This window comes from Danio rerio, chromosome 1, assembly GCF_052040795.2.
Source record: "Danio rerio strain M-AB ecotype USA chromosome 1, GRCz13ab, whole genome shotgun sequence".
NCBI lineage: Eukaryota > Metazoa > Chordata > Actinopteri > Cypriniformes > Danionidae > Danio > Danio rerio.
In genome coordinates this window covers 55,743,618-55,759,631 of record NC_141021.1, presented here as the reverse complement: position 1 = coordinate 55,759,631, position 16,014 = coordinate 55,743,618, and the positions used below count along the sequence as shown (strand labels likewise).

Below are 16,014 nucleotides of genomic sequence, written 5' to 3'. Positions count from 1 at the left end.
AATTATCATTTTAAATAATGCACTGCATTTTTTCCTTGCAAACATAAAACATGAGTTCAGCCTTTTCAGTAGCATATCTGGAGAAATATCTACTGATTATTAAAGACAACAGAAGAATACATATATTCAGCATTTACAGCGAGGTTCAAAAGTCTGCTCTTTGCATATCATTATTTATTGTTTGGTATACTGGGTTTTGTGCAAGTGCTGCTGTAATTAAAGTAAAACAATTGATTAAATTAAATATTTAATAATAATAATAATAACCCCCTGATGATGTTCAATGATGATGTGTGACTAATATTATTAATATTAGTCATTAAATATATTATAAAATATTATAAAAATTTATTATTATTAAACGCCGATGATGTTCATGAAATGAAATTGAAAAAATTGAAATACTATATTCTTTTAGAGAGCCCCTACTATGGGTTTTTGAAACTGACCTTCCATGAAGTGTGTGACACAGCTTTGAGTGAATGAAAACATCCGGCTGAGGATTAAATCTGAAAGTGCACCATGTTTAAAACTATTGAATCTGTGACGAAATAGTTGACTCTGTTTTCATTCACTCACAGCTGTGTTACACACTGCATGAAAGCTCATTTTCAAAATCCCATAACAGGGGCTCTCTAATGCATTCCAGCTTTGGGCGATAACACTTTCTGCTACTTTATAGCCATGGTGGGTGTTTCTCTCTGTCTGGCGCTGAATCCAGTCGACCAATCACAACAAACTGGGTCATCAGAAAAAAGAGGAGTTTGGAGTTTGGGAACAAATGACTCACTGAACAATTCATAGGGGAGTCTCTGGAAAAATTAGATAAAAATAAATGCAGATTATTAATACAATGAAAGGGTTTTTTGACCTTGCATGCATTTCAGCATGTTGTTGGAGACCCCCAAAACCAAAACATGACCTTTTTTAATGCATTATAAGGGCTCTTTAAAAACATTTTTTGTTGATTATTTTGTATTTTTATGGGTTAGTTTTAAAAATATATATATTTATGACCTGTTAACTAATTTTTGATCATAGAACTAGAGAACTCGTCTGGTCTCTCTTTAAAGAAGATTCAAATCATGTCCTTGATTAAAAAATAAAAATAAATATATATATATATATATAAATAACAATTGACAATGAGGAAATCGAATCAGTCCAAGACTTCCTTCCTATCTTCCTTGGATCCAAGATCGACTACAATGGCGAGTCAGGGCCGGAGATCAGACGAAGAATCGAACTTGGCCGCAGTGCAATGCAAGGAATGGAGAAGGTATGGAAAAGCAAGGACATCAGCATTGTAACAAAGATCGGAATAATCAATGCCATTGTTTACCCAATCTTCATGTATGCATGTGGGAGCTGGACACTCAAGAAGAAAGACAGAAGGAAGATCGATGCTTTCGAACTGTGGTGCTGGAGGCAAATGATGCGCATATCATGGGCGGCGAGGATCACGAACAAAATGATCCTGGAGCGTGTCAAACAAAATGTATCGCTAGAGGGCGAAATCACCAAGCACCGGCTATCGTTCTTTGGTCATATCATGCGAGCCAACTCTATGGAAACAGCTTTAATGCTCGGTGCAGTCAGTGGATCAAGAAGAAGAGGGCGTCAGTGAACACGATGGCTGGACACAACCAAGACTGACACCAACTTAAACATGGATCAACTGAAAGAAGCAGTCAGAAATAGGAAACCATGGCAAATCATGACCCATAAGGTGCCCGAAAGTCGTTGTTGACTGACTGGCTAATCATCATATATATATATATATATATATATATATATATTTATAGTGGCAAAATATTCGTACCATTTAAATGAATAAACCAAACCTAACAAACAAATAAGAGTCAGATTGACTGAGCAGCACCTGAAGGATAATTTTGTGTCATATAATACATTTTCTCAAATATAATTTCCAAATTGTCAGCATAGCTTCTGAACCCCACTGTAGATGTGTCAATAATAAGAGGAACGGTGCTGTTTCTCATGAGTCCACCTTCCCGTATGTCCCATCAGGCGGCCGGTAGTATTTGGGAAAAGCCATCAGCTGCAGCATGTTGAAGGCGTATTTCCTGCACTTTATATTCTTTTGCACATTCTCAATCCGGCAGCCTTCTCTGATGAGGGGGGAGATGAAGACACAAAGGAAGAAAGAAACAAAAGGAAAGGGATGATGAATGATGATGATAATGAATGTTTTAACCTGCACACGGATATGCTAAGCATGAGGAAACTGTGATCTTAAATGACATAAATGACACTGAAATGCAACACATAACTGAAGATCATGGAGCATTTGGAGCGTGTCGTAAACAAACACTTCCTGCTGGCGGAAAACAAAAGCTAAAATGCTTCACATTTAAGATCAATAAAAACAAACAGGATGATTCTGCTTTCATTTCATGAGATTATTTACAGCACTTACTCTTATGCCTGTTCCAGAGAAAAGAGTGAAAACGCATGTATGCGGGTGATGGGAGACTGGTGAAAGTGAAACAGCTAAACGTTCATATACAGTTGAACTCAAAGTGATTTGACCTCAAGCCAATATTTTTTAATTTTTTAAATATTTCCAAATGATGTTTAACAGAGTGAGGAGTTTTTCACTGTTTCCTATAATATTTTTTTTTCTGGAGAAAGTCTTGTTTTATTTCAACAAGAATAAAAACTGTTTTTTTTATAAAAAAATAAATAAATAAATAAAATAAAAAAAGAACATTGTATGGTCAAAATTATTAGCCCCCTTAAGCAGTATTTCTTTTCAATAGTCTACAGAACAAACCATTGTTATACAATGACTTACCTAATTACCCTAACCTGCCTAATTAACCTAGTAAAGCCTTTAAACGTCACTTTAAGCTGAACACCAGTATCTTGAAAAATATCTTGGGCTCTATTTTGACGGTCCATGCGCATAGCGCAAAACGAAGGGCGCAAACGCTTTCAGGGCGTGTCAGAACGCATTTTTGCTAATTTAAGGACGGGAAAATCCGCTTTGCGCCGTGGTGCATGATCTAAAAGGGTTGAGTTTATTTTCTTAATGAGTTATTGGTGTGTTTTGAGAATAAACCAATTAGAGTCTCATCTCCCATTCCCTTTAAGAGCCTTGCGTCGAGCCATAAGCGCATTCGCTATTTACAGGACGCAAAATAAGTCTAAGTGGAAAAACTGAGCATTTCACAAGCAAACAGTTAACAGTTTTTTTTTTTTTAACAGAAAACTGTTAAACAGAGCATCTACTGCGTGAGAATGAGAGATAATGGATCACTTTCACATTCGCTCTTGGATGGGGAAACCTTTACGCACAGACATCGATTAGTCTATAAATAATTAATTGCGTTTGTTAAGCGCAAAGATTCGTTTCAAAACTATTTCTAAATTCAGTTCTAATTTCCAGCAAACAAATAAATGAACAATAATAACAAAGTGTGAACAAAACCTGAGTTATATCCTAAAACACGTGCTGTGCCCCTTATGGTCTAAAACGTGACAGGTGGGCAAATCTAAGCCTGTTTTTAATAAAACAAATATAAATATGGATATAATAAATAATACTGCTAATAATAATAACATTATACAAAAGCAAATTGTTATGAACTGAAAAAGCCTCCCGAGATGAAGAAGACATAAAAGCAGTGATTTTTCATATATATGTAGGCTAGAAAATAATGTTTTGTAATATTTTAATCCTTTATATTTATATCCTATATCTATTCTTATTATATCCTATATATATCCTTTATATTTACATTTTTTCATAGGTAAAGATATTTGCCTATTGCTCTCTTGTGTGTATTAAGCAGTGCGTAAGCGAGGCGCAACTCTGGGCTGGAGTTTAGACCGGGTTAGTTTAGGTCTAATGAAAAATCTATTATAGTCTCTCAAAATAGCAACGCGCCAGCGGTCCGCCTCAGAACGCCTTTCTTTTTAGACCAGAACGCCTATGGGCGCACATATGAGCGCTAATGCATTTGCTATTCAAACAATGTAGCGCAACGCCTCAAAACCACTCTTGCGCCAATCTTAAACTATCAAAAGACTACTGCGTCACGCCTTGCGCCACACTGCGCCGGGTATATGATAGGGCCCCTAGTATTATAGTATTACTACATTATGTGCTGTCATCATGGCAGAGATAAAAGAAATTAGTTATTAGAAACTATTATGATTAGAAATGTGTTGAAAAAATCTTTCCGTTAAACAGAAATTGGGGAAAACATACAGGAGGTGAATAATTCAGCAGGGCTCATAACTCTGACTTCAACTGTATATAAACACACACTAATGCACTAAAGCACTCACACATTTCTTTCACACCCTCAAGTGCACTGTATTAATGTAGGGAAGGTCTGTATAAAGGTAGAGCTCTTGTCTTTCCATGTGGAAAGTGTGTACTTTCATAACCAAACTGAGAAAACCACTAATGCACTCCGTTCTAACCACAAATAATTTTTCCACAACATCATTGGCTAGTAAAGTGTCCACTTTATGCATATTTCATAATCATACCAGAAGTAGTGAGTCATTCAGCTTTTTTTCTCCAACTGTCTTTGTTCAATTCTACATCCTACTCAGCTCAGAAGCTGTTTTACCTGCTATAGAGTGTGGAGAGGCATATTGAGATGCACTGAAGAGGATATTTAAGAAGATTAAAACTCAAGTTAAAACACTTGATAGAAATATGCCTTTGGTAAGGCTCACATATTCACAAAACAAACATGCAGGGGTGCGCTTCCGAAAACTATCGTTAGCCAACTAAGGTTGCAAGTTTCGTCGTTACAAACATAGTACGTTGACTTGACGTTTCCCAAATCTGTAGTTCCAATAAACCTTCGCAAACTGAGTCGCAAACTTCTATGCTTGCAACTACATCTTTGGAGCTGTAGTTAAAAATGTAGTTACTGGCTGTGTTCTATTCCCAGTTATCCCCCCTATGCCCTATTTCTTTAGAATTTTCTGACATTTAAACTTGGAATGATTAAAATAAAAGCATTAAAGTCATCTCTCTTAGGTGTAATTTGCTATCAAAGTATTTTTACAGTTCAGTTTTGCGATCCTCATGTTTACAATTGTGTTCCCTTCGCAGTGTACTTTAAAAACATTTATGCCATTTTCAACACATGTGGCTCATGGCGAAAGCTTTAGGTGACCAATTATTTAAAAGCAGAATTTGTTACGTCTCCAAAGCTTGTGAAAACAAAAACATAGCATTCATTAACGCTTTAAATTTAGAGTAGTTATTTATTAAGTGTCTGTACTGTATATGACATGGGCCTGTGGTTAGAAGATTTCTGCAGTGATTTGCATGTGACAAATTGTAAAAATAGGCTTTTTTAAATTATAAAAATAAACAATATCCTACTTATTAATAATAATATTTTTTAATCATCATTAATATTATTAATATTATTATTAAAGTAGGATTTTTAATTTCCTAATAAATAATAAATATTAAATCAAATTTCTAAATAAATCGCTTCATTATTTATTTAATATATGATTTATATATGATATTATAATAAGTGTTAGCTTTTTTTAAGTGATTTTTTTTTGTTTTAGAATAGACTATGGAATATTGGCAATAATATTTGTAAAGGAAGCACAGGCCATATATGTGCCATTTACATATATTTCAATTAATATGGAAAGCGAGTGGATTGTTTTACCAAAACTAATATTCGATTAATTTTTAAATGTGTGTCTGGGTAAAACAATATCATTTGCACAAAGAAATGATGTGCTTCTTCTGTAAAGTTGTCACCACCCTGTTTAGAACATCATTATGTGCGTTTTACGATATAACTAATGAGGTTTAAATGATGGATCTGCGATAGAGAAATTAGGGGATTTGGGAAACACTCGGCACTACATCGTTCTTTTCCAAATAATACTGGAATGGAACTTGCATGCCTGCATGAAGCAGGAGCGCGCACGGCCCGAGTGCAGTCAAGATGGCGCTAATACAATGACAAAGACCAACAATGATGTGAAATATGAGTGCTTGACCTGAGAAAACTCGTGCCGAGCACAACATACAAGACATGACAGGACCAGTGTCTGGACTGACAGTGAATTGACAGTGGCAGAATCCTGACAATATGTCTGAGTCGGTGTATATTTCTCTACAATAACTTTGTAATAGACTGCCAGTATATTTTCTGTTATTTAAAGACTTTTTTTTCTCTATATATTGTTTCTTATACATTATATTATTTCAAGCTACTAAAATGTCAATAATAAGTCACTTTAAAAAGATGTATTTTCAACATCAAAAGTGGACAGAGCAGAAATCCACATCCCATAATGCAATTCTCAACCATGAATAAACAGAAAACACTCGTGAATTACTAAATACAGAAACTGTAGCTAGTATTAACAGTGTGGTTGAGAAGAATCAGAAACAATACAACCTGCCTTTCTCTTTACAATGATCTAAGAGTAGAGCTGTGGGCAAGTAAAGAAGTTAGACGCAGCTTGATTATGGCATAATCAGCATTTATTGGTATTTCGCAAGCAAAAAAACAAGACTTAAAATGAGCCAGACCACCAGCAGGTGGGAGCTGACGAGCAGGAGGGCGATTGGGTAGAAGTGGCGCGACGCCGGCTTGTTAATAGCTATGGAGCCTGCTTCAGGGTCGTCCCATTGGGCCAGCTCTCCCTGGGCCAGACGACCGCTGAGCGTTGCAGACCAAAACACACAGACACACAGAGAAAGAAAGAGAGAAGCAAACACAAACACATTCAACAAGACATTAGTTCAGTGGGTCAGTTCAGACACAAACACATTCAAGAAAAGGTTAAACAGGACAGGCCGACATACATGATGCTAGAGACGTGTATTAGGGCTGCTCAATATATCATTTCAGCATTGATATCACAATGTGCGCATATGCAATAGTCAAGATCTGCAATGTTGAGTCTGACTTAGAGCACACTCATATTAGGTGCAGTTACCTTGAACTAGAGGTCTGCATTTCCGATGTAAATTTCAATGTCAATTTCCGACATTGAGAGAGAGAGAGAGATTTCCCAGATAGCAAAATACACTCGGGCCAGTTCCAGCAAGATTCTCGCCTGCCAGAGACTTACCACTCGGCCCGGCTCCGGTAGCAATCGGTAGCAATCAATCGGGCCAGATGCGGCGGCCCGTAAGCGAGCCGACGCTGCCGCATCTGTGCCGGAATGGGTCCGAGAGTAATGTGCGCTGCGGCCCGGAGCTGGACTTTATATAAAACCTTTTGGTATTACATTGGTACTTGATACATGGTATTACAACACTTTGAGTTATTAATATTAGGAGGTTTCCTGAAGGTGTAGCTGATGTGCAGTGAGCTGTTTGCGTCTTTAATAAACTACGACAGTTTGTGTGCATTGAATAGTAAGAATGATTAATAAATCCATATGAAACAGTCTCCTAAAGGTGATGTTGCGTCTTCAGTTTCAGGTTCAGGCGCGCTTTGCACTCACACTACAAGCATACCACGCCAAAAGACAAGTGAACCGCACTCTGGTACACCTTTTCCAACCAGGCCAAGGCGGGCCAACTGAACTGCGCCTGAGCCCGTTTCAGAAATCTCACACTTCACAAACAAATCGGGAAACGCGCCCGGGCACAGTTCGGATAGCATAGTTTAAGCGCACCCTTAAGCCGCCTTTCCACTGCACACGACATTTGGACACGACTGTTGGAGTACGCCCCCTTGTGGCAGTCGCACAGTATTTTCAGTGTTGTCGTGCACCATGGCAGAGAAGCTGATTCTCAGTGTCCGAAATAAAGGAGTGCAAAAGCAAGAGCCTTTATTCTCTGTGCATTCACATGGTTTCAATGAAGGATTGATTACTAGAAACTCATAGAACGCTACAAATATTTGAGGGAATGTGGAGACAACATTAAAAAATATATATTTATTACTTTTTTACTTACATTTATGAACAGATGTTTTTATAATCAAAAAAGACTTGATTTTATAAATAAAAAAGACTTTTTATAATTCAAAAATTAACCAAATAAACTCCTATTTCTCATCTCGCGCTCACAGACCTGCTTGTACAACATTGGAATACGTACATCACATCCGGTCGGGCGGTCGCATACGGTCTAGTCGCAGGAGTTCAAATATTTCAACGGATCTGCAGCTCAATTCGGATCCAAATTTTCCGCATACGGAGAAGATCGAAACTCCACGCAGCTCCCAGACTGCTCTCCATTGGAAATGAATGACTTCCGGTCTGTCGCTTGCCGTTTGTCGTGTGCGGTGGAAAGGAGGCTTTAGAGTTGACCAAGAGGCACAGAACACAAGTGATTTATAGAGTCAATGCTAAGCTGAATCATAATAGAGTGAAGGTTTAACATTTGCTTGTGTTTTGAAGACCTGTGACTGAGCATTTCAAGAGAGTTTAAACATTTGGGCACAAAAAATAATGATGTTTGGAGGTGTAGGAAAGATTAATTGCATTTAATTATTTTTAGAGAAAAAAAAAGTTTTTCTTAATTAAAATTTTCGACTTGGGTCTATAGTCCAGATATCTTCAGTTCAAAGCAAAAACAGGATCATTTTGCAAACCCTCAAAGTTTGACTTAAGGTGAAAATAAAACAATATTTTTTCTTGATCTAAGAATTTTATTCAATTTCTGTACTTGAATAGTTCAAACCATCTTTTGAAGCAGTCTTCAAATCACAATATTTATCGCAGAAAAAATAAAATATTGCAATATCAGACTTTTTTTATTATCTTGCAGGTCTAACGTGCAGTATTCATTGCCTTTGATAATATGGTAATTATTGTTTTTAATGATGTGCTAGATGATGTTTTCAAGTGTGTCAGTCACTTAAAAAACACTCATCTTAAGAGTGTTAGATGGACACTGTGATGAAGTCTAATATATTGTGTGTGTATTCTGGGAAATTTTCTTACCCCTTGATTTCGAGTGTGGTCCTGAAAAATCTCTAGACTAGATTAACTATCGCTCAGGCTTTTAACTAAGGGCCGGTTACATATTGCGTCTTTTACGTGTGCAAGTTTGTTATTTCAATGGAGGCTTGCGCAAGTTTTCCATACACACCTAGTTGTGAGCTCACCACGACTCAATTGATTTAATTTATTTTAATTAATTAATTCATTCATTAATTAAATAATTCCTTTATTTATTGATTGTTCTGTTGTTTATTTTTCAGTGTAAAATTATTACTTATGTTTAAATGCCAAAAATCTTTTTTCACTTATTTTTAAGTCCACAGATATGAACTATTGTTTGTTTTTACTATTATATTGTGCTATATTAATTGGTTTCTGAGCAGCAATAAATCATACGTTAAAATATAAAGAGTTTCCATGTGTTTTTTTTCTAAACTAGAGGTGTTTTGAAATTACTGAATCCATAATAATCTTGATAACTGTGAAACTGAGACTGTAATCGTACAACCAAAATCTATAATCGTTGAATCACTAGGCTGCACGAATGATTTTATTTGAGCAAATGATACAGCATGAAATAAACATTTCAGGTGTTTAACGCTTGATTTGTGCGAAAAGCTCAAGTTGAAAAATCTGAACGTTGACAGATATTTCTGCCATATTAACCAATCAAAAGTTTGCTTTAGTAGTGACGTGATTGTGACTCAGCGCCTGTAGCTGGTATGCTGAAGGGAATGCACCAGCTGACATGATGACAAGTTATCAAACTGGGACTGGCTCAGTCAGAAATACCACTGAAAGTGTCCATCATCCAGGCACAGAATGTGGAGGAGTTGATGAACTCACACAACTGAACACATCTCTGAAGGATCTGATGCACCCAGACACAGTGCCAAACAAATCTATGTTTTTCAGCCTTCCTAAAGCACAAAAAGCGCAGTTATTCTCAAAATAAAATCTATGTAAGTCATTTTGCAACAAAACTGGAGTCTCCAGGCATTCAGATGGCCTCACATGACACAAGTCTAATGAATTTTATAAACTAATGAAACCAATTTGGTGAACAAATAAAGCGAGTAAACCTAAGCATCAATGAGGACATTTCAGAAAGAACGCTGGAAAAAAGCAGCCACTGACATCCATAGCAGGAATAATAAAAATACTATGGAGGTCAATGACTGCGTACATTTTGTCTTAAATCTTCTTGTGTGATCAACAGACAAAAGAAAATGCAAACAGGTGTGTATTAGGTAGATGATGAAAGAAATCAGGTGAAATGTGCCTTTAGGGAACACCCTTTATTGTCATAGCTAAACACTTATGTTGACAGCTTTTACGTTGAGCACATACTGTATTAAAAACACCTGTCAATCACAGTGAGCTCTGTGCTCAAAATCTATATTAAATGTATTCATCTCTATAATTTAAGCTCTAAAAATGTTTAAGTATATATTTTTATATCTATAAATTAATGAACATGTATTTGTAAATGAATAAATATATATTTTCATAAGTAGGTCAGGTCATTTAAGGTCACCAAACCTGCTTTATGATTACAAGAGGAACAATAGTCATTGTGTGTGTGCTGATTCTTTTGTAAAAGGGATGAAATGGTTTTGTTATTGTCCCAGATTTGCTCTATATCTGATTGTATTGTCAGAGTGAATGCTTGACGTTCAGTGGACGAGTTACACACGTCAAATCAGCTTCAACTCCTGACTGTGAACTATTTCTGCAGACCGGTTCAGCCACCGCAAAACACATGCACACACCATACGTATCTTTTAGGGAAGAAACTTGCCTGTCATTGTGCTTATTTTCTCTGCTTACATCTCATTAAGCAATATCTTTTGAGCGAGATGTGCTAACAAACCCTCTTTACATATAAAAAAACACTACTATCTGGATTTGAGGAACATTTTAGATAAAGAGGAGGGTTCTTTTTTGACATTGCGTATATATTTATTGATGCCAGTTGAATGGGAGGAGAGTATTTAACATTAATAATGCATTCAGGTCTTTTCTGACAAAAAAAAAGTCCCCTACAAGCCATTGCTATACACATGGGGACATTTGGTCCCCATAATGTAAGGAATACAAGGTACACACACAAATTGGGGTCATTTTGGACTCATTTGGAATACTATATGCAGATTTTGAATGCATTATGAATGTTAAATGAATCATGCATATGCAGAAGTCAGCTTATTAGTATTTTTGCATGGTTATTAATATGCAACGTGCTACTAAAAACCATATTAAAAATGCAAGGCAGTTTGAGGCATTTGCTAATAGCTGAGAAATTATTTTCAAGAAAACTAGATCACTTCAGGAACAAAAGCACCCTTGAGAACAATGATGTTTGTGTAAGTGGGTTTGTTGACACTGCAGGCAGCAGCAAAGCTCAATGTGTGGAAATAAAAAGATTTCCCTTAGGGTGGACTCACACTAGGCTTGCCTTAAACCGTGAAGCGCTTACGTCAGCCCGAGTATGCTTACGTCATCGATGATGCGACTGTTCAGTTTAAGAGAGGAGAAGCGCTCTCGCTCAGCTCAGTGGACATTGCTTTAGTTATATTGTTCTGTTTTATTTTCAGTTGTTTTGGATGCAATGAGTTTTTAATGATGATAAATGATCATTTAGTTGTCGTGCTGCAGGTATTAGGAGGTTTGCTGAAGGTGTAGCTGATGTGCAGCGAGGGCTTTGTGTCTTTAATAAACTACAACAGTTCATGTTCACTGAAAAAAATTATTAATAAATCCATATGAAAATTATACAATAATATTCTAATGAAAATATATGATAATAGAAATATACGATAATAATATGCTGATAAAAATATTACAATATGATAATACAGTTTATGATAATAATATGATAATAAAATATATAACAATAATATGATAATAAAATATATAGTAATAATGTGCTAATAAAAATACAAAATAACATAATACTAATAAATTATAATAATATGATAATAAAATATTACAATAATATAATAATAAAACCTATAATACTAATAATGATAATAAAAATACATGACAATAATATTATAATAAAATCTATAATAATATAACACAAATAATAATAATAATAATATGATACTACAAATATATGGTAATAATACACTAATAATATGATAATAATACAGTATAGGATAAAAATATGATAATAAACGTGATAATACTATGCTAAAAATATATATTATATTATTATGACAAAAAATATATGATTATAATATGACAATAAAAATATACAATTAAATGATGCTGATAAAAATTTATGATAATAATATGACAATAAAAATATACAATAATAATATGCTAATACAAACATATGATAATGTGACAATAAAAATACACAACAATAATAATACAAATATATGATAATAATATGCTCATAAAAATATTATAATAATATGATAATACAGTATGAGATAATAATACGACAATAAAATCTATGCTAATAATATGCTAATAAAATTATATGATAATAATGACAATAAAAATATATGATAATAATATGCTAACAAAAACAAATGATAATAATATGCTAACAAAAATATATGATAATAATGAAAATAAAATATATGATAATAATGACAATAAAATATAAGATAATAATATGACAATAAAATATATGATAATAATATGCTAATAAATATAATGATAATAATATGATAACACAAAAATATGATAACAGTATGCTAATATGATATTAATACAGTATATGATAAAAATATGATAATAAATACATGATAATATGATAATAAAAATATATTGTAATAATATGCTAATAAAAATATATGATAATAATGTGATAATACAAATATATGATAACTGTATGCTAATAATATGAGAAAAATACAGTATATGATAAAATATGGTAATAAAAATATATCATAATATGCTAATAAAAATATTTTGTAATAATATGCAAAAACACACAATAAAATAATAAAAATAAATGATACTAATATGCTGATAAAATATAATAATAATATTATAAAAGATATATTAATAATATGATAAATATGTTATAATATAAAATATACAGTATAATAATACAAATAAATGATAATAATATAATAAAAAATTATAATACTATTTTGATAAAATTACAGTTTTATTCTGGGATTGCTTTATCTTAAAGAGAGTACCATTTTAATATTATTGAGACACTACTGTATTTTATTTTTTTATACATTTTATTTTTATTATTATGATGACTTTAGCAGTATTATGGTCCAGTAATTATTTGTTCATTATTATTATTATTATTATTGTTAATTATTGTTATTATTTTTATTATTATTGTTGTTATTGTTATTATTATTATTATTATTATTATTATTATTATTATTATTATTTATTATTATTATTATAGTGTTTTTGATATTAATTGGTATTTCTTTTTTCTTTGAGGCTAACTCCGCCTTGCACCTGCGGCTAACTCAAACCGTTGGCTTTATAAGCGAAAGCTGTGCTGTGTGGCTCTTTGTTTCCAGTGCGTGTGTGACTGATCCTCCTGTGTTTTGCTCTATTGCGAGCATGACTCGTACTTGCTGAGAATCTCCAAGTATCTTGCTGTCCTGATGAAGGTTTGAGAACTCTGTGCGCGTCTTGTGCAGCCGCTGCTGAGGAGCCATCCTGGTGTTGTTGCTGTTTCATTTCATTCTTGTTGATCTATGTTTTGTTATGTTTGTTTGTTAAATTATTTTGATTGAGTAAATCTTTATATACAGTTGAAGTCAGAATTATTCGCCTTTTTTTTTCATATTTGCCAAATGATGTTTAACAGAGCAAGCAAATTTTCACAGTATGTCTGATCATATTTTTTCTACTGGAGAAAGTCTGATTTGTTTTATTTCAGCTAGAATAAAAGAAATTAAAATTTGTAAAAAATATTTTAAAGTCAAAATAATTAGCCCCTTTAAGCTGTATTTCTATATAGTCTACAGAACAAACCATCGTTACACAACAACTTGCCTAATTACCCTAGCCTGCCTAGTTAACTTAATTAACCTAGTTAAGCCTTTAAATGTCACTTTAAGCTGTATAGAAGTGTCTTGAATAATAACAAGTCAAATATTATTTACTGTCATCATGGCAAAGATAAAATAAATCAGTGATTAGAGATGAGTTTTTAAAACTATTATGTTTAGAAATGTGTTGAAAAAAATCTTCTCTGAAAAAAATCTTCTCTGAAAAAAATCTTCTCCCCCCTGAATTATTAACAGGGTTAATAATTCAGGGGGGCTATTAATTCTGACTTCAACTGTAAATTTTTGTTGCGATTTTATTTTGGTAAAAGACACATATTTTTGTCTCTAAATGAATAGGGAATTGTACTTCTTGAGTAGCGTGTCATTTTTATGTTGCTCCCCCTTCCCGAGACGTGTATTATAAATTGGAGTTCATAACAAGCAGACGAAGATAAATCAAATGAAAAATAAATATCTGTAAGTTATTGCTATAAAAGACATTTATTTTCAATACTATAGTTTATTCCAATAATAACATTTATTTTATTCCAGCTGACAAAATCCTTTGTTAAAACCCTGCTGCTTACAGTGTAATGCTTAATATGCTCACGACTCCTATTGACTGTCTCTTTGTATTTTCATTGAACCTGTTTATGTGCATCGATTAATTTGCTCTTCAGTGTTTGGACTCTCAGTAGTGATTATTAACCACACTGAACTGAGATAAACTGAACTGAACTTAAACAATGAAAACTGAACTACACTGTTTCAATTTACTATGATCTTCTGTGTGAAGCTGCTTTGACACAATTTACATTGTAAAAGTGCTATACAAATAAAGGTGAACTGAATTGAACTGAATTTGCCCTAATTGTTTTTTAATAATAACTTAATTTTTAATTTTTTAATTATCTATTTTTCTTTACTTTAATTATTATAACCATTATTTTCTTTGTATTATCATGCTTATTATTTGTATTTTTTATTGTTGCGTTGTTATTGTTGGTAATTATTGAAAAATGTAACATAAAATCACTTGTGAAAAAAAAAACCTGCTGCTTTAAAACACATTAAATACAAATACTGTGCAAAACACTAAGCTACAATTTTAGCAATTATAATTTATATAATAATAATAATTTATGAACCAAATGAAGCAGCATTTAATTAATATAATAATAATAATAATAATATTGTTAATAATAATAATAATAATAATAATAATAATAATAATAATAATTAATCTATAATTAAGAACGTCACAGATTTAGTTTTGCTTATCAAGCTTGTTGCTATGTATTCTTAAATTAAACTACACTGTAAAAAATAAACCTTTGCATTTACTCAATGTTTTTAGGTAAGTGTTCGCAAACAACTGTTTTGAGCTGAATTTAAACGTACAAATTAAATTGAGTACTGTTCAACTTCATTTGTTTGTTTAAATTCAGCCCATATCAATTGTTTGCAAACACGTACCTTAATTAAACTGAGTAAATCCAATGAATCGTTTTCTCAATGTACTTGTACAAATAAGATTTAAAATACACAACTATTTATTTTATAGTATTCATTTCTAAACAAAAATAGTACCGTACTGAATTTACTAGTCATTTATAATTAAAAATATTAGACTGATATGATCTCCCACTGGATTTATTGGCATCATTCAATTCCTTTTCTACTAAAGAGAGCAGCTGCTGTAGGACTTGCCTAAAATGAAAGTTTCTTCACAGAGCTTCAATCCCCAGCATTTTGAAGCAGGCGTGTAATGAAATCTCCTCAAAAGCAGATGTTTTTTTTTTGGCCCATCATCAATGTGAATCTTCTTTTGTGTAAGTTTCCCCACAGTGTGGATTCACTCAATCTCATGAAACTTGTCACAGTACAACAACAACATGTGCTGCATTTGAACATTCAGTACTTGCTCTCTCCTTTCAGACTCACTTCGGGAAGTGAGAGTCAATGTCCTTTAGCTTCTGTATCTGTTAATCTTTACCCATTAGACACGCTGGCTTGGATGTTAACCAAACTCCAAGTGTGCATACCATTCGCACTGTGTATTGTATATTACTACTGAGCAAAAGTGTGGAATCAA

General features: G+C 33.2%; 1 protein-coding gene and 1 long non-coding RNA gene across 35 annotated transcripts in view; one reads left to right on the top strand and one right to left on the bottom strand.

Moving 5' to 3' along the window:
- LOC147847018 (uncharacterized) overlaps positions 1 to 16,014 on the top strand; it is a 919,394-nt gene that overhangs the window by 645,436 nt on the left and 257,944 nt on the right. The gene's annotated exons all lie outside the window — the stretch shown is intronic.
- Positions 1,767 to 16,014, bottom strand: part of inpp4b (inositol polyphosphate-4-phosphatase type II B) — a 405,764-nt gene continuing 391,516 nt past the window's right edge. For 28 of the 34 annotated variants that reach the window (XR_015477090.1, XR_015477089.1, XR_015477091.1 and 25 more), the window contains one exon: positions 6,490 to 6,689. Coding sequence is in view for 29 of the 34 variants with exons in the window: in XM_087237863.1 (XP_087093989.1) it covers positions 6,512 to 6,689 (178 nt within the window). In the remaining 5 variants the exon portion in view is untranslated. Of the gene's footprint in view, positions 2,133 to 6,489; positions 6,690 to 16,014 lie in introns of those variants that run through there. The other 6 variants (XM_087237889.1, XM_087237874.1, XM_087237891.1 and 3 more) reach the window with 1 other exon arrangement.